General features: G+C 52.3%; 13 protein-coding genes across 13 annotated transcripts; 4 read left to right on the forward strand and 9 right to left on the reverse strand.

The window, feature by feature from the left end:
• Window positions 1–103: 103 nt before the first annotated feature.
• BDZ99DRAFT_429198 (uncharacterized protein) lies at window positions 104–2,284 on the forward strand. The gene is made up of 2 exons (XM_033717214.1): window positions 104–247; window positions 300–2,284. The coding sequence occupies exon 2, from the start codon at window positions 360–362 to the stop codon at window positions 1,950–1,952; it is 1,593 nt and encodes a 530-aa protein (XP_033568942.1). The 5' UTR covers window positions 104–247; window positions 300–359; the 3' UTR covers window positions 1,953–2,284.
• BDZ99DRAFT_212108 (uncharacterized protein) lies at window positions 2,133–3,041 on the reverse strand. Its single transcript, XM_033713357.1, has one exon. It carries the CDS (start codon window positions 2,896–2,898, stop codon window positions 2,287–2,289), a length of 612 nt encoding a protein of 203 aa, XP_033568943.1. The 5' UTR covers window positions 2,899–3,041; the 3' UTR covers window positions 2,133–2,286.
• Window positions 3,042–3,701, reverse strand: BDZ99DRAFT_212107 (uncharacterized protein). The gene has a single exon (XM_033713356.1). The coding sequence runs from the start codon at window positions 3,515–3,517 to the stop codon at window positions 3,185–3,187; it is 333 nt and encodes a 110-aa protein (XP_033568944.1). The 5' UTR covers window positions 3,518–3,701; the 3' UTR covers window positions 3,042–3,184.
• Window positions 3,702–5,359: 1,658 nt separating this feature from the next.
• On the forward strand, window positions 5,360–6,899 carry BDZ99DRAFT_492343 (aureobasidin resistance protein Aur1; the record flags this gene model as incomplete). Its single annotated transcript, XM_033723158.1, has 3 exons — window positions 5,360–5,784; window positions 5,942–6,537; window positions 6,586–6,899. The coding sequence occupies 3 exons, from the start codon at window positions 5,360–5,362 to the stop codon at window positions 6,897–6,899; spliced, it is 1,335 nt and encodes a 444-aa protein (XP_033568945.1).
• A 1,135-nt stretch (window positions 6,900–8,034) lies between these two features.
• BDZ99DRAFT_469266 (uncharacterized protein) lies at window positions 8,035–8,616 on the reverse strand. The gene has a single exon (XM_033721455.1). The coding sequence runs from the start codon at window positions 8,543–8,545 to the stop codon at window positions 8,258–8,260; it is 288 nt and encodes a 95-aa protein (XP_033568946.1). The 5' UTR covers window positions 8,546–8,616; the 3' UTR covers window positions 8,035–8,257.
• Window positions 8,617–8,635: 19 nt separating this feature from the next.
• On the forward strand, window positions 8,636–9,104 carry BDZ99DRAFT_469267 (uncharacterized protein). The gene has a single exon (XM_033721456.1). It carries the CDS (start codon window positions 8,672–8,674, stop codon window positions 9,083–9,085), a length of 414 nt encoding a protein of 137 aa, XP_033568947.1. The 5' UTR covers window positions 8,636–8,671; the 3' UTR covers window positions 9,086–9,104.
• A 2,821-nt stretch (window positions 9,105–11,925) lies between these two features.
• BDZ99DRAFT_577204 (glycosyl transferase) lies at window positions 11,926–13,824 on the forward strand. Its single transcript, XM_033728662.1, has 3 exons — window positions 11,926–12,224; window positions 12,320–12,689; window positions 12,744–13,824. Exons 1-3 carry the CDS (start codon window positions 11,936–11,938, stop codon window positions 13,567–13,569), a joined length of 1,485 nt encoding a protein of 494 aa, XP_033568948.1. The 5' UTR covers window positions 11,926–11,935; the 3' UTR covers window positions 13,570–13,824.
• Window positions 13,825–14,022: 198 nt separating this feature from the next.
• On the reverse strand, window positions 14,023–14,794 carry BDZ99DRAFT_212199 (uncharacterized protein). Its single transcript, XM_033713359.1, has one exon. The coding sequence runs from the start codon at window positions 14,660–14,662 to the stop codon at window positions 14,252–14,254; it is 411 nt and encodes a 136-aa protein (XP_033568949.1). The 5' UTR covers window positions 14,663–14,794; the 3' UTR covers window positions 14,023–14,251.
• On the reverse strand, window positions 14,795–15,461 carry BDZ99DRAFT_212187 (uncharacterized protein). The gene has a single exon (XM_033713358.1). The coding sequence runs from the start codon at window positions 15,272–15,274 to the stop codon at window positions 14,927–14,929; it is 348 nt and encodes a 115-aa protein (XP_033568950.1). The 5' UTR covers window positions 15,275–15,461; the 3' UTR covers window positions 14,795–14,926.
• A 797-nt stretch (window positions 15,462–16,258) lies between these two features.
• BDZ99DRAFT_469271 (uncharacterized protein) lies at window positions 16,259–16,817 on the reverse strand (the record flags this gene model as incomplete). The annotated part of the gene is made up of 1 exon (XM_033721457.1): window positions 16,259–16,817. A coding segment is annotated over exon 1 (256 nt), but the record flags the coding sequence as incomplete, so codon positions are not given.
• Window positions 16,818–17,170: 353 nt separating this feature from the next.
• BDZ99DRAFT_552320 (uncharacterized protein) lies at window positions 17,171–18,266 on the reverse strand (the record flags this gene model as incomplete). The annotated part of the gene is made up of 1 exon (XM_033727053.1): window positions 17,171–18,266. The coding sequence occupies one exon, from the start codon at window positions 18,264–18,266 to the stop codon at window positions 17,196–17,198; it is 1,071 nt and encodes a 356-aa protein (XP_033568952.1). The 3' UTR covers window positions 17,171–17,195.
• Window positions 18,267–18,966: 700 nt separating this feature from the next.
• On the reverse strand, window positions 18,967–20,139 carry BDZ99DRAFT_212259 (uncharacterized protein). Its single transcript, XM_033713360.1, has 4 exons — window positions 20,074–20,139; window positions 19,937–20,015; window positions 19,459–19,885; window positions 18,967–19,411 (listed from the first exon to the last, which is right to left on the reverse strand). Exons 2-4 carry the CDS (start codon window positions 19,988–19,990, stop codon window positions 19,053–19,055), a joined length of 840 nt encoding a protein of 279 aa, XP_033568953.1. The 5' UTR covers window positions 19,991–20,015; window positions 20,074–20,139; the 3' UTR covers window positions 18,967–19,052.
• A 965-nt stretch (window positions 20,140–21,104) lies between these two features.
• BDZ99DRAFT_577208 (uncharacterized protein) lies at window positions 21,105–24,390 on the reverse strand (the record flags this gene model as incomplete). The annotated part of the gene is made up of 7 exons (XM_033728663.1): window positions 21,105–21,341; window positions 21,407–21,462; window positions 21,518–21,625; window positions 21,694–22,110; window positions 22,177–23,234; window positions 23,306–24,020; window positions 24,075–24,390. 7 exons carry the CDS (start codon window positions 24,388–24,390, stop codon window positions 21,282–21,284), a joined length of 2,730 nt encoding a protein of 909 aa, XP_033568954.1. The 3' UTR covers window positions 21,105–21,281.
• Between the last annotated feature and the right edge of the window lie 81 nt (window positions 24,391–24,471).

A 24,471-nucleotide genomic window follows, 5' to 3' on the forward strand; every position in this document is an offset into this window, starting at 1 on the left:
GTGCCGCTTCGGCGAAGGCGGTGAAGCGGCCCCGCTTTTCCCCGACGCATCCATAACATCACCACCCGCCTCGACTTCATCCTCGCCACAACTCGCCCGCCAACCTACCTACCTCAGTTGTCCTTGTCCTTACACAGTCTTTTCAGCGTTTAAGCATCAGCAGAGCGTTCGGTACCGATCATTCCCAAGTCCACAGTCTCTCTGATTATGCCGAAGCGCCTGAAACCCACAGCCGACAACTCTCACTGTAAGTTTCCTCTGTCAATCCCCGAGGTGGTGCCTGCTCACAAGGCGCATAGTACTCGCATAGTACTGCGAGAATCCCACGAATCCAATATTACTTCCTGCAGTCCCCCGATATGCCTTCGCGAATGGTGGAGTCTACTTGGGACTTTGGTCACGCTCTGGCCCTTATCGACGATACGGAATATGAAGATCCAGGCGGCGGTGATCAAGAAGAGGAGGAGGCTACTGATGTCAAGAGAGGGGCCCTGGGGGACTTTGGCAAGCTGTTCGAGCTCCTTGATCACCCAGGCCTCCCTCCGGAGACCTCAGAAACAACCAGCGAGGAATATACATCTGCGGTTGAAGAACAGAAAGTTCCTCAATTATTATTAGACTTGTCGTCGGACCAATCAGACGCCAGCGAGAGGCTTGCGCACACTGTACAGCTCTTTGGCGCCGCCAGGAGTGCCTCAACAGGTGGAGCAACAACAGCAGGTGTACCGTCTGCTCAGCCCGTAGAGGATGTGACGACTAAGACGCAGCGAAGAAAGGCCAAGAAACGAGCACAATTCGAACAGAAAGCTCTTGCGAAGAATTACATTTCTGACACCGATGAGCCAACGCAGGTAGCCAACGCCGCTATCACTCCGCTGCGAAGGCCCCTGAGCTTTCCCTCAGTTCCGCAGTCTGCTCCTCCGAAGCCAAGGACAACCCTGTTTCCTTCAGCTATCCAAGGACCGCGGAACCAGACGAAGACACAAGCACTTATTTCTGACTTTTATGGAACCGGAATGTTGCAAATAGAGCAACGCCCCCAGACTCTCGATCCTTTCCAGCGTGACACTCCAACGCAGGTTGAGGGGCCAGTCCCCATTCTCAATCACGCGTTTCTTGCAGCATACGGTTTTAATTTCGGTATCGATCGTCATATCCTCCTGGCATCCAGAATTCGACAGCGTTTCCCTCAAGACCAGTATTGGCTCCTTGCGCCAATGCAGCTTACTATACCTATGAACGGTATTCATGTGTTTGTAGACGCGTCGAATATCATCATTGGCTTCTACCATGAAGTGAAGCGCTTACTCGGCTACCCGAAGGGTCTCCGCAACGAAGACCTGCATATTTCCTTTGATTCTTTAGCGCTCTTGATGGAACGGCGGCGCCCTGTTTCAAAGCGCGTGTTGGTGGGCAGTAAGCCCGAGCTACCTGCCTTCGAGACCGCGCGGAAGATCGGCTATGAAACTCACATCCTCGATCGAGTCCTCAAAATCCGGGAACTCACCGAAAGACAGAAGTACTTCCAGCAGCAGGACCTCAGGACGAAGCCACGGCGGCGCCCCATTGCTTATGGCATTAGCTCAGACAGCCCCTTTGAAACATACGCCGAGCCGAAAGCACCGCAGCTTCCCCAGCAGGAGGAAAAGTGGGTCGAGCAGGGCGTCGACGAGCTTCTGCACCTGAAAATGGTGCAGAGTCTGCTTGACGCGTCAGATGAGCCTGGGACCATCGTCTTAGCCACCGGCGATGCTGCGGAAGCGGAGTACTCGGACGGTTTCAAGGAGAACGTCGAACGGGCGTTGAAGAAGGGTTGGAAGGTGGAGCTGTACAGTTGGGCCAAGAACATCAGTAACGAGTACCGGAAACCATCCTTTACGAATATGTGGAGGCCCGGACAGTTTCAGATCTTTGAGCTTGATGAATTCGCTCGAGACCTGTTGGAATGCTGATTGATATGGGATGGGGATGCTGTGTGTGCTTGCTTATGTAGCTTGTAGAGGCCGAAAGGTCTCGTTATAGGCGTAGCTAGCTTGGATTGTGGAGGGTAGGTAATACTGCCTGAGGCGATCTTGTATAGCGAAAGCAATGATTCAGCACACTTTGATCACATTTCTCCCCGCAGTGTATTGTGACGACACCGTCTGAGGTGGCTCAGCCTGTTTACTGATCATGCAAGCTGATGACTTTCTGTCCCGTTTGAAGGCGTGAAAGTATGTTGAGGGGCTTCAGACGGCGCTGGAGAGGTGTAGCTAGCTGCACAGAACTTCATATCATTTAAATGAATCAACCCATTTGCTCAAATTTCTTCCCTGTATTGCCATTGTGACGACAACGTCTGAGGTGCCCCAGCCAGCTTACTGATCGTCCAAGATGAAGATTTTCTATCTCATTGGAGTGCGTGAAAAAAATACGTTGAAGAACTTCAGACGGCGTTGGAGAAGTGTAGCTAGTGCGTGTTTGTTGCATGCCAATATGAGAACATAGATGAATGAATTCCAGTTGGTCAAATTTCTCCTCCGTCGTGCTTGCTGTATTGCCTCGTGGTGACCGCGGGATAGCGCCTAGCGAGTTTACTGACTTTCCAAAATGATAGACTCGCATCTCTGTGAGATTTGGGAAAGCTGAACAAGGTGCTTCAGCCGGTGGTAGCTGGGTGTACACAGTACACATAGTATATACACCTATGGCGAACACTGCACAACAATTGCAATGAAGTAACCCATCTCGACCAAATCTCTTCCCTGCAATGCGTCGTGCTGATAGCGGGTGCCATCGTCTGAGGTGCCCTGGCGAGTTTACCGGTTCGTTAAAGTGATGATATTTGATCCTGTTTAGATTTGTGAAGGCAGGTCGAGGTACCTTACACAGCGCTAAACAAGTGTAGACGGTGCACATTGCATGAGAGTCTGGCGAGAACCGCACAGCAATCTTTTACCAACTCAAGACCGACGCCTGCATCCTTACAGACTGATCAGACTTCTTCCTCTCTTGCCAACTCCTCAACTCCAGAGACCGCCGTCTGAGGTGCCCCAGTAAGTTTACTGGTTGTCCAAAATGGTAGTCTTTTATCCTGTTGAGATTTGCGAAAGCAGGTCGAGGTACTTACGTAGGTCTAACTTGTGATGCGAAGTGCAATGCCTTATCCCAGGTCTTGCAATCCGACATTGGAGCTCTGACGACCTTAATGGCTAGATTTGCGTACACGAGGATAGTGCCGTCCGAGGTGCCTCGGCGAGGGTACTGATTGTTCAGCATGATGAGGGCCCATCTTTAATAGATTTGTGAAAGTCTCTAGGTGCTTCAAACAGTAGTATACGAGTGTATACAAATTTATGATGAGAAATTGTACGGTGAACATACTCGTGATGTAAAGCGCAAAGCCTCCTTCAAGGTCTTGCGATCCGAAAATGTTGCTCCGACGACCGTAACGAATAGATATGCATACATAAGGGCAGCGCTGTCTGTGGCGCCTCAGCGAGTTTGCTGATCGTTCAAGATGATGAGCTTTCGTCATGAGTAGATTATGAAAGCGTATCGAGGCACTTCAGACGGTGATAGAAAAGTGTATACCTACAGATCTTCTATAATTTATAAATCCCCGCCAGCTGATTACCATTAAAGCCCACTATTCCCCAATCCAGAGTCAGACCCACCGTTATTAATCTATCCAGCGCCCATCCTCATCCCGCAGCGTTCATCTGAAGACTTAACTGCCAGTTCACCCTGCCAACGGGACAAGGCACAGACCCGAGACAAATCCTTCAAATCTGTTTACAGCGGTAGGGAAAATCAACCGGCTCCGGCAGCTGGGCGCGGGTTGCCCTGCCAGGCGGCCAGCCCTACCAAGTGGTGTCATCCAGGGGCAGGAGGAAGCGAAGTTGCTCAAACCACCGCCAGCCCCGTGTGCTGGGTGCCGTTCGGTACGGCGCGAGGTGAAACGCGAACCGCCAGAACGGGGTGCTGGGATGCCTGTTCGTGCGTGCGCTGGGGCGCTGGGTTGGAGGTGTGGCGCGGGTGGTAGATGCGACGAACTGCACTGCACTGCGCCTTGGGGGTTGCGTGTGGTGTCCGAGGATGAAACGGGCGAGGCAGACCCTGGGGTTCTACATGAGTTGAGCCGGGTGTGAGTTGAATGGAGGATTTTTCCGGGGACTGGGGTCGGGAGGCTGGTGAAGTCTTGGCTTTGAAGTTAAATTGCAGTCGGAGAGGTCCTCGGGGAACGGCTTCGGCGATTGCTAGACTCCGGGCCTGCACGCAGGCTCGGGAGGATTGATCAGCGAGGTGCCGCCTTTGCATGCCATCGATTGTGGATTCTGTATTGTTATCTCCTTCAGGCGATGGGGCTTTGAGCGAGGCGCGGGGTTGTCGCCAGAGACAGGTCTGGGAAGTCCGGGGACAAGGCGAGATGTGCTGCAGGAAACGGGTTTCAGCACAGTCGGAGATGCTGTGCAGCGATCACGCTTTCTGCGAGCCAGTGCACGCCGTTGTGGCAGCGGCAAGGCTGGGGCGGCGTCTGCTCGGTGGTGAAAAGCTGGAGAGCGGCCATGACTGCACAATTGGCGTTTTTGCGCGACCGCGGTCGGCTGACATCATGGACACGACTAAGCACTATGCCGCAACCGCGAAATGAGGCCGTGGAGCGCGCGGGACAAGGAAAGGCGAGGCAGTTTATGGACGAGAGGGCGCATCGCGATGCTGACGGGTGTTGGTGATGGATGGCTGGAAGCAGGCCCATGTCGCGCGCGGAGGAGCACACCTATCGCAGACGCATCTTGTGAAGCAGATGCAGAAGACGACATGGAGTTTATGCCATCACGCGACATGGCGCTGCCCGTTATCATCGCACACTGCGGCTCTGGTTGCTTCGAGTCCATCACGCCTGCCGGAGCACCACCGCACCCATCGTGCAACCCGCGGCGTGTTGAATCTGCGCCTCCTTTCCACGCCTCGGCGGCTGTCAGCTGTGGTCGAGCAATCCTCTCGCACTCGGGGCGCAAACGAGATTTGCACGGCGCTGATTCGACGGGCGCGGGCTCCAAGCGTGCCACCAGCGAGGCTGCTCTCGGGCTGGCTCTCTCGGCCGGCCTGGCAAATTGCACGCCTCAGATCCGACCCTCCCGGCCCAGCACTCCCCCAAGCTTCATAATCCGCCGCCGCCCCAAGCCCACGCTCTCCAACTCCCTCACGATCCCGAGTCGAGCTGGCACCAGACTGTCCCCGCCCTCAGCCAACTTCCGGACGCCCAGCAGTCTCGCCGTTGCCGCTCAGAGCCGGTCCCGCGCCGCCCTCCTCTCCAACCCATTGTTCGGACCGTCCGCGGATCACTTGCCTCTGAGGAGCTTTGGAGTCGCCTGCGATGGCCAAGTCGTCCATATTTGCCTTCCTCGACACGCCAGCGCCCCAGATGCTGTCCAGCACAAGGGTCCCGGCCCTCAGCGCCTTCATCCCCCACCGCGTGCGCAGGAAATGGAGGGCCACCAAGTCGCGGATACGAAGCCGCCAGTCGCCCACCTCCTCCATCAGCTCGCTCGAGACCTCCTTCAACCCCAAGGACACACTCCGCTCGCTGCGGTCACATCGGTGGTCCTACTATGACGCCCAGTACCTCATCCTGGCCCTCGTTGCCATCTTCGCCCTCTCCGTCATGGAGACCCCTGGCCCATTTGCAAAGACCTTCACCGCGGCTCTCCTCATGGCCGGCGCCCTGATGCCCATAACTCGCCAGTTCCTGTTGCCATTTCTGCCGGCCCTGACGTGGCTACTGCTGTTCTACTGCTGCAAGTAAGTTGGCCTCTTTTTCGTACTGCGCCACACAACTTTTTGGGGGCGAATCTGGAAGTGTCACGGATCTGCGAATACCTATACGCGGCCGCACAGCCCACGGCGAACTTCATGCCAGAAACCAATCTGGCGCAGTCGGCTAACGTTCTATAAAAAGATTCATCTCAGGCGACTACAGACCTCCGATCTGGGTCCGAGTGCTCCCAGCCCTCGAGAACATCCTCTACGGCGCCAACCTCAGCAACATACTCTCTGTCCACAAAAATGTAGTCCTGGATGTCCTAGCGTGGTTACCATACGGCATTGCGCATTATGGCTCCCCCGTGGTCGTGTGCGGTTGTCTCTTCCTCTGGGGGCCTCCCGGAACCATGCCCATATTCGCCAGAGCCTTTGGTTACATGAACATGGCTGGTGTGATGATCCAGCTCATTTTCCCCTGCTCACCGCCATGGTACGAGAACATGTACGGCTTGGCTCCTGCAAATTACTCCATGGCTGGCGATGCTGCTGGGTTGAAGGCTATTGACAAGCTTTTTGGGATTGATCTGTACACCTCGGGTTTCCACGCGTCACCCATGGTGTTTGGAGCTTTCCCCTCGCTGCATTCTGGTTGGGCGACGCTCGAGACCTTGTTCATGGGCCATGTGTTCCCGAAGATGATGCCCATTTACATTTTCTACACCATGTGGCTGTGGTGGGCGACCATGTATCTATCCCATCACTATGCTGTCGATTTAGTGGCAGGTAGTCTACGTAAGTTTCCACACCTCAAGTTTGACTCTCACAAGCTAATGGATTTAGTCGCTGGAATCGCATTCTTCTTTGCCCGAGCCAAATTCCTTCCCCGCGTACAAATGGACAAGACATTCCGCTGGGATTATGACTACGTCGAAATCGGGGAGCTAGTAGACGATTTTTCCCACGGCATGTTCGACATCTATGAGGAATTTCACCCTCAATCAGACAGCGATGAGTGGACGGTCGGATCTTCGTCGTCATACTCGTCTGGCGGGAGGAGTCCATCGACCGGCTCTAGGAGTCCAATCGACGAACACCAGTCTCTCTGGGAAGGAGACACGCTCGCCTCACACTCCGACCACGAGCAAATCCGGTAGCACGCCCTATCACCTATTTGCGACACTTTGGATATAAATCACCAACCCCTCATCAACAACCTCGCCATACATCCATCTTGATCATCCTCACACGGTCACGCTCTTAACGATTTATGCATCAACGGAGTTCATTTGAGCATTTCCCAGCGACCATTTGAGATCCCACTTCACTTCAATTACTTTTCACGACAATTACTTTGGGCCCATAGAAGGAGAGTTGTGTTCCCGCCGCTGGAACTGGCGTCGAGCATACCTAGGCTGGCACCTCCATTCAAGCTACTGAAACCGACCACCCTTGTTTACCTCCACACCTCCGCGAGCACACCTCTACCACCGTAACTAACTATTCCTTCGGCACACGCCCGGTATCCTACCACCTTCAACCCTATGGATCCTTCCGCCCGTGGCCAGCCTTACCCTACCGTTACCCCCTTCTTCTTTGCTTCTACATCGACCCGGCCTGTCCATTTGACGGCCTCTCAGCGGTATTCGTCCACATTTTTGTAATCACCTTTTTTCAAGGGGCTCTGAGCCTAGCGGAGCTTGAGACACGCTCGCCCGCTCGTAACTCACCCCCGCAAACAAACACCCTTTGATACCCCGGATCCAGTCGCTTCCTGTACCACTAAGTGTATATTCGCATCCACAACGTTCGCTGTCCCGACCGAACTTTAAAAAGTTTCACGCTCGCTAGATCATGGGAAGGAGTTTTTGAAGAGGAGAAACCCGGGATGGGAGGGGGTTTCTCTGCTGCATTTTTGGGGTGGGATGGCATGGGGGTTTGGATTTGGGATGGATGGGATGGGATGGGGGAGTCGACGACTGCCTGAAAGAGGGGAAGGCAGTGGGTAATCTATTACTATAATAACTAATGCGACGGTTTGTCGATGGAAATCTCAATACTCTCACACCTTGAAGCGTGATGTCTGACGCGAATCTAATGTACGGCGCACTGCTTGTGGTAGGTTACATAGAAATCGAGGCACGTGGCGGCGCCTCGAGCGGCTTCTCCTGCGGGGTGAGCTGAAGCGGGGGTTTGCGTGATGGGAAAGACGGTGGCCGGATGTCTGCGGGATGTAAGGTTGGCGCCGTGGACGCGATGTGTGGCTTGCAGGAGGGGTTGTTGGTGGTGGGGTGTTGGTGTTGGACCGTGCGTCTTGAAGCTTTGCTTCGTATACTTTGTGGATGTATAGAATAGAGGCGGCGACTAATTCGGCTTCTAGGTTACGTCGTGAGAGGGGAGACGAGGTGGACTTGGGATGGCGTTGGATTGATCGCGTCACGTGATCTGGATGGGATGAGGTGTTGAGAGATTTGATGGTAGAGGTGTGGTTTCAAGTATATAGAGAGCGGATATTCTAATGGAGTGGGTATCTTGCGTCAAAAGTGAGGGCTTGATAGAAATGCGGTTGAGTTGACTTTGGGTTAGTTCCCTGGGTGAATTTAGATAGGGCTGTTGGTGTACCCATGGCGTCTGTGAGCGTCTGCGATGAGTGAGCAGCATAGGTCGAAGGCTTCCTGACGCTGCTTGGGGAGAAGTTGGGCACTGTAGTATGCGATAAGTTGTGGCATGATCTGGAAGATAGAAGGTCGGCTTTGAGAACTGGAAAGAGAAAGGGGTAGATGTCAGGACCTGCGGGTAACATTAACTTGTGAGCGTGCAAGTCGCTGGCAGTTAAGAATCAAGATCGATTCTCAATCACACTCTTTTGTGGCGCTGTTGGTACAGCCAGCTGCCCGGCCTCACAGTAGAACTCACACTCCAACCATCCATGAAAACATCCCTCAAACACTTCTCGCTTCAATCCTCCCCTTCCACCTCTTACCCCCCTTTCTCTCCTCTATCTTCTCGAGCGCTCGTGGCACCATCATCCCCCTCTAACTCCCCCAAGCACATCCACACCCGGCACCACCAACAACAGATCCCGCGGCAACCACCCCATCCCCCATCACCACATGACTTAAGTCTCGCATTCCCTACCTCCCCCTCCCTCACCGGCCCCGCATACGCATCATATAGCCGCATCAGCCTCCCCAGCGGATCCCACTACCCGGCCAACCACCCCCCGACTTCACCTTCTCCCACGGCCGCAATCTCATATCAGCTGGCGCGTAGTATCCCAACACCGCCTTCGCGCTCGTCGAGCGTGAAGAGGACGTTTTTTGATCTCGATGCCGTGGTTTGAGCGGAGGCAGGAGGAGAAGGCGGGGGAGAGGAGGTGGGTTACCGCGTCGTCGTCGACGTCGTCGATGGCGGTGGGGGAGGCGTGGCGTGGGCGTGGGCGAAGCCTTAGGTGGCTGACACGATGACGGAGGAGGTGGTCGTGCTGAGGTGGGTGCAGAAGGGGGCGGTGGCTTCGGGGAGGCTGGATACGAAGGCGCCGGGTGTAGGGAGAGACGGAGGGGATGCGGGGGGTGGCGGTGTTGTGGGAAGTGGTGGGGGGTTAAGGGAGGGAGGAAGAGGAGGGCGCGGGTGGAGCCGTGGCGGATTGGGACGGAGATGGTGTAGTAGTTGCGGGAGGGTTAGGGCTGCGGAGAGGAGGAGGATGGGTTCAGGGAGGAAGATACGCCAGCGTTAGTGGAAGGGGAGGGTGGAGAAGATGGAGTCGTATAGGGGTTGGAAGAGGGCACTAAGGAGTGACATTATGATAGTTTGCAAGAGAGAAGAGAATGAGAAAGTAGACAGAGATGAATTGAGCAGAATTTGAGATGGAATTGAGAATCATAATGCTGTTTCCAGATTGGAGTCAGAGAATACGATATTGCGGGGTTGAAGACGGCTGCGGATGGCTTTCCTGAGTTCCGTGGAGCAGAGCCTCTTCGGAAAGTTTCAATGCGAGTGCGGCATCCAGAGTATCCAGAATGGTGATGATAACAGATTGCGTAGAGATGGTCAGGGAAGTCGGATTTGCTCAGCGTCTGCCCAAAAGAGCATAGCGCGTGTTGTAAGGCTTTCTTTCTTGTCCAACTCCGGGTTCTACTATAATCAATTTTATTATCTATATTAAGGACTATAACTACTTATATTGGCCAAGCCTCTAGTAAACTATTGAAGCTTCTATAATCCAGCCCTAGAATCCATGTCAACACTAACAATCTTCCTGAAGACCACATCACCCAACAACGAGGACCTCGAGCAAGTCCACAAAATATTTCTCCTATTCTCAAATGCCTAGTGCTCTGACAGTCTAGAGCCGAACGGCTATCTGGCTTTCTCAGCGTGGAGCTTCCAAAGTAGAACCTAGAATTCCTTAGCCACCAAATACAGAGAACTAGAAGCACAAGAGAACACATACCATTTAAGCTCTAAGGTTGGCAGTTGAAGCCACTCCTGACAAAGGCACACCGGCGACCAAACTCTGCCTGGCAATCCCCCTGGTATCCTGCCTTCCCAATACCTACGCCCCCATACTTGTACTGCATCTTGATCTTCGAGCTGTCGGTGGACCAGGTATGCTTTGTACTCAGGTTAAATTGATGTGAACTCTGCTTGTATTGTAGTGGCCGTACGGGCCGAATATATACTAATAGGAAATGGCCCACCCCCTAGGTCTTATCAGCTCAGCTGAATAGAGGCCAACTGAAAGGAATGGACACCGCTGAGAGGACCCTGGTGTAGCTGAACAGAGGGCCTCGCCACGCTGAGTGCGCGCTAGTAGCAACCAACCAAAGGACGAGAATCAAGGAGAGAAAAAAAAGGGGGGGAGTGCCTGTACGTAGGTGACCGTGAACCGTATGAGTTGTTGATCCTAGGTTGTAGCTGTTACAACCCGAGTTTTGTGACTACAGCCGTATACGGGATTCCCCCAGCGCCAATGGCATCGCTGTTATTGGGGCTATTCTTATGCCCAACGAGGCTGCAGTTGCTGTCATAGATGCCGAATACGCAGTCAACGTAGAAGGTGTCGGCTCGCTGGTTGCATTTGTAGATGCCCTGACAGTAGCCTGCGCTTTGAGTCTGGCACAGTGGTTCGGCGTTGGTGATGCCTGCTGAGGCGAGGAGGGTGGCGAGGAGAGAGAGTGTGATGAGCTTCATGTTAGTGAGATGGGATGAATGATTTGAGATGAAAATCGGTTTTGAAGAGGGACTAATGGTGGAGATTGCTGGAAGATAGATTGATGATAGACTCAGGTTGAAATTGATGTGAACTCTGATTTCTATAGACGTCTAGCTAGTTGTATATATACTAGGGGAAGGAAGGGGGGCCACCCCCTGGGTGGCGCGCTAGTAAGTTCAGCTGAACACTGCACAGCTGAGTTTTCAGCTGGGCTCTCCACAGCTGATGTTCGGAGTAGCTTTCTAGCATATGAGTTGTTGATCCTAGGTTGTAGTGCTGCAACCTGAGTGATAGACGAGCATCTACGGGACGTTTTTCACCATAATATACATTCTACTTCATGAATACGGCTCAAGAACAAGCACTATTACTGGCATAGTGCAAGCAACAAATCCCCTTGGTACATAGCAATCCAGCGACTATGTCACACTCAAGACGTACCTAGAGCCACGATAATAGGCTTTTGTTGTGTTGGCAGGATGTATGCACTCACAGATGGTAGGACGGAGCGTGCGTGAGGACTGAGGGTGATAGTTAAAGAAGAGTCTTACGGACGTACCATGAATTTATATCACTTAGGTAGTACTAGCGGGGGAGAAATTCACCCTGGCTGATCTCTGTATACCCACCGTGGACTCTAAACTCTGTGCGCGGCTGCAGGGGTTCACGGCCTTCCTGCATCGTAATGAATGCTCACATTAGAGTTCACACAATTCTTTCAGTCGTCGGCGATTCAGATATTGCAATAGCTAAGTCGAAACAATGGCGAGGCGACGGGCCGAATCTGATGGAGGAACGTTCGTTGATGAGGTGGCCGACTCGCATGTGAAGTACGTTAAGCTTATGTCAAAACGATGTCATTACTCTTGTCCGCGCGCTCATGCAGGATCTAAAGTGGCTGTTTTAAAGTAAAGCTCTGCAAGCGGTTTCTAGGAGAAGGGAAGCTTTTTCGTGCTTTCCACTTCTACTCGCGAAAGGATGTCCCGCCAACATCGTGAGCCTGTCATCTTCGTTGTATCCAACCGCCTCCCTGTAACGGTCACGCGAACCGATGATAACACATACGACGTCTCGTCATCTAGCGGAGGCCTCGTAGGAGCGCTACAAGGCTTCGCAGGGTCGACTGAATTTCGATGGTACGGTTGGCCTGGGCTGGAGATACCTGAGCAGCATCGAGCGATGGTGGAGGAGAAATTGGCAACTCAGAAGGCTTATCCTATCTTCTTCAACAAAGCTCTTGAAGATAAGCATTATAACGGGTTTTCGAGTTCGTGTGGCCCACTTTTTTCTTCATCCGGGCTGTTCCTATCCTTGATACCGTATCTTTACAGACGGGACACTAACACTAGAGGTGTTCTGCAGACAAGATCCTATGGCCTCTGCTGCATTATCAAGCAGATCAGATCCACATAAGCAAAGAGGACTGGACAGCATATCAAGAAGTCAATCGCGCCTTCGCCGAATCCATAGGATCAGAGGCCGAGGACGGAGACATCATATGGATCCAAGACTACCATCTACTCTTAATGCCGCAGTATCTACGCCAAGTATTCGGCGACGGCAAAAGGATTAGGATCGGCTTCTTTTTGCATACTGTCTTCCCTAGTAGCGACTTCTTCAGAATACTACCAGTTAGAAAGGACTTACTGGAGAGCCTTCTCCACTGCGACCTCGTCGGCTTCCATAACCAAGACTATACGCATCATTTCCTTGATTGCTGCACAAAATTTTTGTGCGTATTTACCACAACTGTGGGCTCATAATTCACATACTAATTGACACGTAGGCACCTCGACACAAGCGGTTCCCAGGTCATTTTCCAAGACCGAAAAGTCAATCTCCTTACTAGCCCGGTAGGGATCGACCCCAGCGAATTCCGCAAACTACTCGACCGTTCAGATGTTAAACAACGCGTACAAGGTTTGAAAGAAAAGTACAAAGGTGTCCAGCTGATAATCTCAGTCGACCGCCTCGACTACATCAAAGGCATACCCCTTCGAATCGAAGCAATGGATGCCTTCCTAACCAAGTATCCTAACTATGCCGACAAGGTCGTCCTGCTACAGGTTGTCATTCCGAGCCGCGAAGATGTTAAGGATTACCGAGGGCTCCACAACCAAATCAACCAGGCCGTCTCTCGAGTTAACGAAAAACACGGTCCTGTCGACATGATGCCTATCCACTCGCTTTTTAGTTCTGTGTCTAAGGCCGAGCTGGCGGCACTCTATGCCGTGTCGGACGTATGCATCGTATCATCCATACGTGACGGCTTCAACATGGTTTCGCTAGAATACGTCGTGTGCCAAAGAGAGCACCATGGCGTTCTGCTGCTATCTGAATTCGCAGGCGCGTCCGAGGTGCTAGATGAAAGCGTTTCAATTAACCCATGGGACACGGACGAGTTTGCAGACGCGATCCAGTGCGCCCTGACTATGGGGAGGGAAGAGAAGACGGCGAGGTGGGAAAGCTTAAACAAGCGTGTAGAGCAGTTTACGAGCAAGAGGTGGGGTGAGGCGTTCTTGGAATTGTTGAAGAATTCCGACCATGGGCATACTGCGCGCCATGGCGTTGCGAATGGTGCAGTTGACTGTGCGAGTTGCATGCTCGAATAGCGAAATGAGATGCTGCATGAATGGGGATTCTCGCATTGCTTTTCGGATTTAATCTTAGTGGCGTGTCTGTAGGGCCAAGAGGAAATGCGCTACCCATATTTTGACGCTTTTGACGTTCGCGATAGAGCACTCTCACTGTCCCGTTCAGGGCTGCAGCTGGTATCAAGCAAAATTTCTCTAGAATCTATTTGCCTGCAGTAAACGAACGGTAGACATCCTCTCGCGAACAACTCGAATTTCCAACAACGAAAACAGACTCTCAACAATTAACTGTGCGTTTCACTTCTACCTTGTTAAATGTCACAAAACGGACTTGTTGCATAGCCCTAAGGTACGTAGGCATTAGGGCACACCTATGCGGGATGTTGATGCGATGTATCGTGGATTGATGCGATTGCTTATGGTATGCCGCTACCCCAAGAAGCTGCTCTGCCTTCTAAAACTTTTAATTTGTAAGTATCTAACTGTGAATGGTGTAAGAGGCAACTAACGTATACGCATTATATCCTATTTACAGAAGAACAAGGTAAGGAAGGGAAAGGGAGCTGAAGCAGCTCAGATAATAAGGAGCATAGTCGAGGCGGTGGTCATCGGGCTGTTATGAACGGAGTCAGCCATAGACTGGCCAAGAAGAAGATCTCTAAACTCGTCTTCGGTGTGTCCGTTCCACTGATCAACCTCATTATCCACCTCCGTCGGCCATTCCACGGCGTCCTCCCATCTGCTGCCCAACCTGCATAGTCTGTTGCATCGGCAGCGTGGTCATATCGCCCTTGTGGTTATTCAGCTGTGCCTGCGGTATCTGCACCGACGGCATCTGCATCCCCATCCACCCCCTTCCTCTCACTACCGGTCCCAGCCCTTGTCCCATCTCCACTCCACTCCTCTGCGGCACCATCCGCAACGAACTAGCCGCCTGCTGGAGATAATTATTAATGCGCGGATCCTCACAGTTTGCATGCCTTAGGATTTCCAACTTTAGCCCAAGACAGAAGTTCCGCAGATGCCGATATTCAGCATCCAGATTGCACTGCTGCTTCGCAAGTCTCTCGTAAGTGTTCTGGAGCTCGGCGTACTCTTCCCTCTTCTTCATGCGGCACTTCTGCGCGGCCTTGCGGTAGGCCGCGCTGGTCGTCGCGGGATTGCGGGATTTTAGAGCGCTTGGCTTTGCCTCGGCCGGTTAGGGTGGATGAGGGGGTCTGGATGAGCGGGGTTAGCGATGCGAGCAGCTTCGGCGTATATGGGTCGGACATCGGCTGGGAGTGGTTTAAAGACCTCGTATGTGAGATGTCTTTCCTCGGCCGCTCTCTTAGCGGCCTCTTCTTTAGCGGCCCTGGCAGGTTGTTTGCGGGCTTGTCTAAGGCTGACGGATGCTAATTTTCTCTTTCTTTGCAGTTGCAGCGCGTCTGCGAGATCTCGTAGCGGGCTGGGTGGGCTGGTGGTTGTGGAGCGTTGTCGTCAAGTGTGTGGTTCTGGACATTATTGTGGATGTTGACGAGCTTTTATGATTCCTCCTGGCGATGCGCTCTAGGGCTTGACTTGTGGCATCCGTGAATGCATCGTATCGCTTATCTGGGACGTCCCAATGGCCGCACATCTGCTTGGGCGGCAGCGAGTCGGTGTACTGCGGCGTGAACTGGCCGTTGATGAATTGAGCAGAGTACTTGTCTAGATGCATATCGAACGGGCTGACGAACTGGCCCATGGTCCACTTGTCCGAGATTAGGTAGGCCACCGCCGTGTTGCCGTAGTATGGTCTGCGGTTGCTCCGCGTGCCTAGCGGTGTAAATCTGTTGCAAAGCGGAGTATCTGAGAGTAGTGAATGTTGTTGTTGTGGTGAGGCAGCAAACGTTGAGCGGCGGAAGGGGAAAAGCTGCGAAGCAGCCGCGGGGGCGACGAGGGAAGTAGGCGGGCGGGCACAAATCGCTGTCTTGTTCAAATCTAGAAGCCAAGGCGTGAGGGTAGTTTTTAGATCTGGTGGCATTGCTCGTAGCCGTCTGGATGCAGGGTATCTCTAAGCCTTTTGATTCGATCCAACAAGAATGATTTGTCGTAAGTCAGGTAGGGGTCGAGCCCCAAAGCGTCAAAGAAGTCGAGCGGCTCGAGCAAATGGTCGTAGCCCTCGTCTCCCCACGGACCCCACTCACGGCGTTCATCGATGCCGACCATGCCGAGTAGGTAGGGTAGTAGATGTAGAGGTGAGGCATCCGACAAAGAAAGACAAGGCTCGAGTAGAAAGTGAGTGAGAATACGAAAGGTGGAGGAGCGACAATTGAATTGGAAACAATGGTCACAGGCAAAGGGTGCTTATTGGTGGGGCAAGCTTGACGGGAGAGAGAGAGGACATAGTAATCGAGCTTTGGGAGAGAAGGACGTGGCGGGGCGCAGGAGGTGAACTTATACCAGCGTGCTGTCAGCTAGGCATAAACAGAAGCGGTGAGGCCGTCCATCAGCGAGCGACCTGACTGGCTAGATTCCGTGCAACGGGGCCGCGTCGGAACAGCGCAGCTTTGGTTGAGAAGGGCCGCTGTATGTAGAAGCGAGAGAGAAGCAGTAGTATTTCTAGATAACTCTTGCGACACTGTCCGAGATCGGGTAAAGCATTGCCATTGTGCCGTAGTATGGTTGGCGGTTGCTCCGCGTGTCCAGCGGTGTAAAGCTGTTGCAAAGCGGAGTATCTAAGAGTAACTATTTCCTGGCTGGATGTTGTATTCATCTCTCTTGCGGCCAAGAAGCTCAAAGTAGAGGCTGTAGTAGAGGGCAGAATCAGCCCTTTTTTGTGCCTTATCAATTGGAAGAAGGTAGGTTGATTTTAAGGTGTTTGGAATTCGAATGGACCCAGCGTGAAACCTAGTGGATTCCTGGCATTCTCCCAGCCAATTCCTGGGCGAGATTTCGTATCATTTGATGCATAGGAGGCAGGCCTCTTTCGGAGAGGTCGTTGATGTATTTGATGAGAGCCCTAGTATTGCCAGGAGAGAGGAGCTTTTGAGAATTGTAGCCCTCAGCCTTTGACTTCGTGATTCCTCGGTACCTCCGTGAGAGCGTAGTTCTGTCAATCCCATGCTTGTTTGCAACCTCGGTATACATCTTCTTCTCCATCAAATCAAGCTCCGCGAACGCAGCTTCCATTGCATCCATTTTTGAAGGAAATCTGTATATTTTTGGTGGAGTTGTGCGGTGTCGAAGCTTGAGAGAAAAAGCGCTGAGGGGCCTCTGAGGCCGTGCACGAGGTGGTAGCGTGCACGGCCATAATCAAGTGCGCTATCATGCTGTGAAGTTGTTGTTTCCACCCTTCAATTTGCACTTATTTGCCAGGTCCAAGAAGGTGTTATTCGAGGCCCGGGAGATGATGTATTCATTCACCTCTTTGTCCTTCCTCCATAGATCAAGCAAGAACTGCCTAGCTTCATCCTTGGCTTGCCTGCTGGCGCTATGGCAGTCGTATACCTTTATAGGATGGTTCATCCTTCTAAAGACTCGCTCAATTGGGTGCAAATCAGGTGAGAAAGCTGGGTGGTCCACAAACTTGATCTTAGAGGAGAGATGTGAGAGCTTCCTTCAAGCAGAATGGTGAAGGGAGACGTTGTCCTCAATAAGCCAGACCTCTTTATCCGGGTTTGCTTTTATACAGCAAAATAGTAAGGATAGAGCAATAGCTTTAGAATATTGTTGGCGTACCAAGCAGCATCCATACCCTTGCCTTTTCCTCGAGTGAATACCTCATATTTGAACTCCTGCTCGGGCCTTCGTGTATAGCGCCTTCCCTTTTGAATTCCTTGCTGCGTGAGGCGCTCATTGTCACCTCGAATCTTATAATTCACTGATTTCATGTGGTTGTACTCCCAGGTCCCTTGGATGTTGGCATTCCTTTGAGACCTCTCAGCCCTTTCCTTCGCATCCTCATTGTCTTTGATGAGCTTCTTTTCAAGCTCATCCTTCTGCTCTTGAGACTCTGGCTCCCATACAATGCAAGGCCTTGGAATGCGGTCATCTGAGCACATGGCACCCCAAAAGGAGAAGGAGAACTTGGCAGATTTCTCGGGTATTGCATACTCATTGGCATCTTTTCCCATAGGCCTAGAGACTCTAGCTTTGCCTCCTCCAGAATGGCCAGGCCCGAATTGCTTTCGTGATTCATCTGAACAAATAATGATGACTTTTCCTTGGGTCCTTTTGATGAGATCTTCAAGCCAGGAGCAGTGCTCAAATCGGGCTTCTTTTTGAGAGGCATTGAGGGCTGGCTTCTTGGGTGGAATTCCACGTACAATTGGCCCATGGCAGAGAGGATCCGTATGCTGATGGGCAACGCGTTCGATTAAGGATCTGGCTGCTTTCACTCCATGCTTGTGGAGCGCCGGTGCAGCAGCTTCTTCAAACCTATAGTCCTCCCATCGCAATATATCTTGGCGGATCTCATGGGATAGCTTGCTTCCTTGCTTGACCTTTGGTACCCTTCCTGGGCGCTCTGATTTGGGTGAAAGAGATGCAAGCATATCATGAAAATCCTCATTCCCAGCATCCTGCCGTGCCCGGGAGTAGATCTTTGTAGCTGTAGACTCAGAGACACCAGTCTTGGCCTCAATATGGGTGAACGGAACTTGAAAGAAGAGGTGCATTGTAATAACAGCAGCTTTCATGGCAGTAGGGGTATCATTGGCCCCCCTGGAGCGTCCTCCAAGGTGGTGGTGGGCCATGGTGGATGAGATTTGAGTGAATGTTTACAAGGGGGAGGCGGTGAAAAGGGGCGGCTCCTATTGGTGAAGATTCTGCTGCGCTCGGGCCTCATATTATTGGCGATCGGAATATGCTGCGAGCCGTACCCCTGCCCAAAAATTACAATAGCGAGGCCGCGCCATCGCCCTGATTTCGCAGAGCGCACTTTCACGGTGCGACCGAATCTCGTCGCCGCACCACCACCATTAATCTATCATCGTTTCTAAAACTTATATAAGGCTAAGCCCTAATCTCACAGTCCTACTACCATGCTAGGAAGTCATCATCAACGATGGCGCTGATGTGACGCGCAAGATCGTCACGCAGGCCGGTATATCTAACCAAGATAATAAACGATTACGGTTAGTGCGAAACAGTTACGTATGTATTATATGGTAATTACATTGTATTCTAAACTGTGGCGCGCCGGTCTAAATTCTTCAGAGCGACGCAGAAGTTCCTGCGTGGAGAACCACTTCCGCCCTCGCCTTGAGGGAACGCCAAACCAGCGCCAGTTTTGTGAGCAGCAGCAAGAAAGGAACAGCAATGAGCTCCGGGCGCAGAGGTTTCGTCGCGAACGTGAGAGGAATGCTTAAATACACGTGTTCACCAAGCGGATAATTACCAGGAGATAACCGTTGCGTTGAAAAGCCTCAACGCCTTGCACCCCAGCCATCATCCTCCCACATGCATGAAGCCGAGCCCGGCCCGTGACCTTCCCATCAGCTGTCACCACTCACTCTACCACCATACTATCCTCAGATCAGCTAGTAGTACAATCTAAGTACGAAAATCCTAGACTCCGCAGCCTTGACCGAGTTGATGTTGCTATAGTCTTGCATATCCGGAAGAACATTCCAGTCCGATCGCAGCTGTATATCCTGAAACTCAGCAACCATGTCTTGACCTTCTGCTAGATCGCAAACAGCTGCGTCATCAAAGATACATTCCAGACCTAACTTGTTGACTCGTACGGTTTGTATGATTTGTGAAAGGGTGACGTCGCACTTCGTTCCAAGCTTGTATAGGAACTCCTCGCGGGTGCGGTTTTTGAGATACATAGCCCGATAGTAGGGATCCTGAGACGCGTTTGCGCCGATCCTAGGCTGAACATAGAAGCAAGCAACTAAACAGTCAGTTCCTACCATTATTGAAGTGGTCGGCGTGTCATACCGGGTCTGGTGACCTGACCTGGCTGCTCCATAATTTTATCTTCAATCAACGATTGCTTGCTCACTCTAGCATCCTCATGCATATAATCCAAGATGTGTTGAGGATGCTTTCCTATCTTCAGACGTGACAGGGCATTGGTGCAGTGTGGTAGCTGTGACATTGCGTCGTTGGCTGAGATGCTGATTATACGCTCAAGTTTTCTTCGATGACCACGTTTGACCTTGAGTTGCTCAAAGTCGTTTTCGTTGATGTTAAGCATTGATTCCCAGGAGTTAAAACCATGATCAACTAGGGTTTGCCGATACTGGCTGAGGTCTAGCGATTCAAGAACCGCACAGAGGTGAAGATAAGATTGATGTACTACCGCTGCATTTTGTACAAGGTCTGAAGCGGACGGTCGTACTGGGAGTGCGATTTGTCCTAAAGACTGATCATGATGTTAGTGCAAAAAGTGTATAAATAGAATCAGGTTACTGACCACTCTTCTCCGGTCCGATAATTTTACCGCATTAGAACTCAAGTGTTGTGGCATTTTAGGCGTGGTGAAGAGTCATGTCCTACCCAATATATTGTGAGACATATGTGCGATAGCATTCAAGTCAATGTTATAATTACTTATCTATCAAACAAGCCCTTCGCTACACTATACGTGTTGGAGCATAAGGAGATGAGGCGCAGGCTTGTGATAGACTTCTCGTCGATTTAAATTTATTGACGTCATCGACCCGGACCCCTCTTTTGATGATATCGGCACCGGCCTCAAGGCGATGACGTGATGCTACGCTAGATAGGGGGCTTAGAGCCAGAGAAAGTTAGGCCATAGCCCCTCCAAATCCCAAACCAGTGCATGATCCGAGGAGGTTCGGAGGAAATCCCGCGACTACTTCGGAGTCCTATTGTACGTTAAGGTTAGGCCTCAAATTTCGCGCTTTGCTCCCACCGGATGCCGTTTCTTCTCCCTCCAATCGTTGAATACGCGACGCATGCGGCCTGCATGCACTCAGCCGCCCTGAAACCGCCTGCATGCACTCAGCCTCCCTGAGACTGCCTGCGTGTGGCTGCCCCGCGCCATCCCCATCGTTTTACTTTTCCCCGTTGCCCGCGCAGCAACGCTTCTTTTCGTGTTCGCGGCGTGGCAAATCGTGAGCAAGTACGGCGACGGTGTTGCTGGCGTTAGCGAGGAGGCGGACCAGGCTATCCGCCGCGCGGTATCGGCTGCTGAGAGCGCGCGTGAGCACGTCCGCGAAGCAAAAGGGCTGGAGATGCAAGCCATGCAGCTAGCTGCCGCGTTAGTGGACGATGATGAGACGTGGAGAGCAACTGTCGCTGCGGCGAGGGAGGTGAAAACGGAAGTGGAAGGGATGGTGAGGCAGGTGGGGCTGTTGGGGGTGAAGGTGGACAAGGTGAGGAAGCTGGCGGAGAGGGCGAAGGTGGTGGCGGAGGAGGGGGATTTGGAATTGGCGAGGGAGGTGGTGGTGAATGTGGGGAAGTTGGAGGATATGGTGGTGCAGGTGGGGGAAAAGGTTAGGGAGAGGGTGGAGAAGGTGGAGGGGTTGAGGGGGCGGCTTTGGGGGTTGAGTTTGGGCGACGGTTCTGGCTAGGTGGAGTTGCTCAGGCGTGTATGTAGAGAGGTTGGTGGGGACTGTGGTAGAGGTGGCTAGAATTGGATGGGAAGTTGTAGTTTGAAATGATGGATAATGTATGCAATTTCTCAAAATCTCAGACTCTAGACTTGGTGTCGAGATTCGAGTGACAACTTGGAAGACAGGCTTTCCGCCCCAGGAATCACACCGTCAAGCCGAAGACGAAACCCAAGAGTGTGGCTATCCCTCCTTCTTCTTAGCCTCAGCAGCCGCTAAGGGCTTGAACAGCGTCTCAACCAGCTGGAAGAAAGTCAGTAACCCACAAACTCCATGGAACCAACCGCCAACAGCGAACGAATACTCACCCATCGGTCTAAACTCCGCTCATCACGAAACGACTTGAACTTGTCATCCATCCTGCCTGTCTGATTGTAAGTACTGCTGGTTCCTGACATTCAACCCAAAATTGTACATACCCGCAAAGATATGCGATACGCTGGCAATGGCCGGGTTGTCCCTGAGCGTGTCCAGAAATTCGAAGGCTGCTTTCGACGACCCGACCTGGCCGATCAAGAACTTCACGCCTGCAAACCATACTTAGAAAACCGAACACAAATAATACCGTATAAACCCAAGGGGAATGAAAACGCACAGTCCCTCGGATACCCCTTCCTCTCCAACTCATTCCCACACTCGACAATCACACTCGCCAGCGTGCCCGGGGCCTCGGGCGTCGGGCCCCCATCGGTAAGAACGGATACAAGCAGCGGCCTCTTCAGCTTGCCCACCGCGAGCGGGTTGAACACCAGCGGCTTGAGGATACGCTCTCGCAGCGTCGTGCCGATGGGCGTGTTGCCCTTCGGATCGGCCAAGTCGAGGGCCCGCCCGATGCCCTCGAGGTCCAGGGAGGGGGACTCGTTGGTTGTCTGGTTAATGAAGCGGAGGGCGACGCCCTCGCGGTCGGGGAGGATGCGGGTCATGGTCCGCGCAATGCGCAGGGCGAGGCTCTTTTGGTTTTCCCATCTTTTTTCAGCCGTGCCTTTTGCGGTGACCATGGAGCTGCTGTCGTCTGTTGCGTTGTTAGTGACACGACACACATGAAGGTGTAATGAAATGGAAAGCTAGGCTTGGTTACCGCAGTAGATGACCTGCTGATGCATGGTCACTTTGATGGTCTTGGGGAGGACTTCTGGGCTGCCCAAGTCTGTGGTGGGGTCGTTGGCAAGGTCCACTGCCTTTTTCGCTATGTCCTGCATGAACTCCTTGTTGTCCTTGAAGAAGGCCTCCAGCGCAGGCGTGTCTTTGACGTAGGTGTCGACGTGTTTGAATTTCTGGAGAGTGTACATATGCTCAATCACAGTGTCTTCCTTAGTAGTTTGCATCGGGATCGAATAGATGCTCCAGTCAATCGGCGTTGTTGATTCCACCTCTTCATTCCGTGGTCCTTTCTCCAGAAAGTTCTCCTGCAAAATCCCATGCATGTCCGCTTCATTCACCTCGTCTCCTTGAACAAATTCGAATTCGTTGTTCAGAGTACTTCTCTTTCCAGGAGCCCTGTCGCTTGTGCTTGCTTGGGAGCTTGGGAAGGCATGCACGTCTCCAACTGCGAGTTTCTCCGTAGACAATCGCGGTGTGAGTAGGGCCAGAAATTGCAGGTGATCGGCGATGTGTTTCAGCATCATAGTCACAGTATTGGCTGTCTTTTGTGTCCCACACTCATCTGCCTTCACAACTTCCATGTTGGTTGCGGGCGGACCCGCTCCCTCGCCTGCTGGCTCGGAATCCAGCTTCGTGAAGTCAAATTGTACAGATCTTTTGTCCTTGCTACGGCTAGATGGTGTCTTGGATTCCATCTTTTTAGAATCAAGCAGCAGTGTTTCTGGCGATTCGTTGGAGGTTTGCGGTGCGGGTACCACCGTGGATTGATGAATGCCGGTACGAGCATCTCCGGATTCTTCGAGAGGTAGGCAACATAGGGGACAAATATCTACAAGTTGACCGAGATTTGCTGTCGCTTGAGGGTCGGGAGCTGTTTCTTTATCGCGGTTTGGAATGCTTGGGCCTCGTGACCAGAAGACGCCATGATCACGCTCCATGTGACCTGTCCACTCAGATCGGCTGGCAAAAGTTGGGGACTCCGAACAAGTGTTTGAAACGCAGGGAAACGGAAACAAGTCGCCGTTTACATGGCGCCTGTATCATGTAAGTTAGCATCGAAAGACGGAGGTCTTCACCGGCATGCCAACATCAGAGAAGCGACTCACCTCCACCAAAATTCGTCCTCGAAATCTGCCTTAGAGAAGATCTTTCGGCAGAGATGACAGGGCTTTCGATCCTCTTCACCTTTGAACTGGGGAGGCTCAGGGAATTTCGCTCCGCTTCTGAGAACGGTTGATGCCCTAGCTCGGCTTAGTACTGGCATCTCACCTTCCGCCGGTGGTATGACGAGGTTGGATCCTGCATTCGATGGAACAGTTCCAGACAGGAACGTGGTACCTTTGGACACCTTGCTCTCTTCGGGTTTTGGCAGAGCCGAAGCGCTGTCCTCCATTGATCGCAGTCGTTGTGGCGGTTCCATAGCATGCGAAGGCGTTGATCTCGGTTGCGTATGCCGAGGCTGCCCATCGCGGCGACGGTCAGCGCGCAGTTTCTTGTCGTGAAATTTCCAGTATAAAAGCCTCGTGTATCGCTTCATCATTGATTTGCTCAAATGCTGACGAAGGCTTTCAGAGGCTTCCGGATAGAGACCATTGACTGCGAGCATCGTTTTCACCTCAAATGACGAAATCTCCGCGGGCTTCCTTGCTCCGAAAGCTTTGACTCGGGCATCGAAGGAGGACGTAGAAGACTGCCGAATATAGATTGCGAGTCGATCGAGCTCGTTTATCGACTTCTGGATACCGCTGAGTTCGACTTTTCGTCGATCCACGCCGTCATCTGAGGATTCATCCGACCCTGCGTCATCGGGGTCGACTGTGGCTAGCATTCGGTGAGCTGGCAATCATAGAATATCAATATCTCACCCTACCTTACTTTGAATAAGATTTATGTTGAGCATGTCCAAGACCAAAAGAACGAGGTCTTGATATCGAGGATGACGCCTCAGGCGCTGGTCGAGACTTGCCTTTCCCCCAGCGAAGACGCCAAGATAAGCCGTCCAGTCGACAAACTTGGCCTGAAGCTTCCGTAAAATTTCTGCATATTCTTCCTCTCCATGTGATTCCATGAGTCGGACACTTTTTGAGAAGTTCGACTCGCAGTCGGTGGCCTTGGTCGAAATGGGCTCATCGTCCTCGTGCGGGGGAAGATCTTTAGCCGTGGCAATCGTTGGATTCCAGACAGTCGCCATTATCGGTCGCTCTGAGATGTTCAAGACGTCTGGCTACATTAGATGCCAGATTTCACGCGTCGCGCACGTCGACTAGCTGTC

The sequence above is a fragment of the Mytilinidion resinicola genome (assembly GCF_010093595.1).
Source record: "Mytilinidion resinicola strain CBS 304.34 unplaced genomic scaffold BDZ99scaffold_35, whole genome shotgun sequence".
In the NCBI taxonomy this organism is placed as follows: domain Eukaryota; kingdom Fungi; phylum Ascomycota; class Dothideomycetes; order Mytilinidiales; family Mytilinidiaceae; genus Mytilinidion; species Mytilinidion resinicola.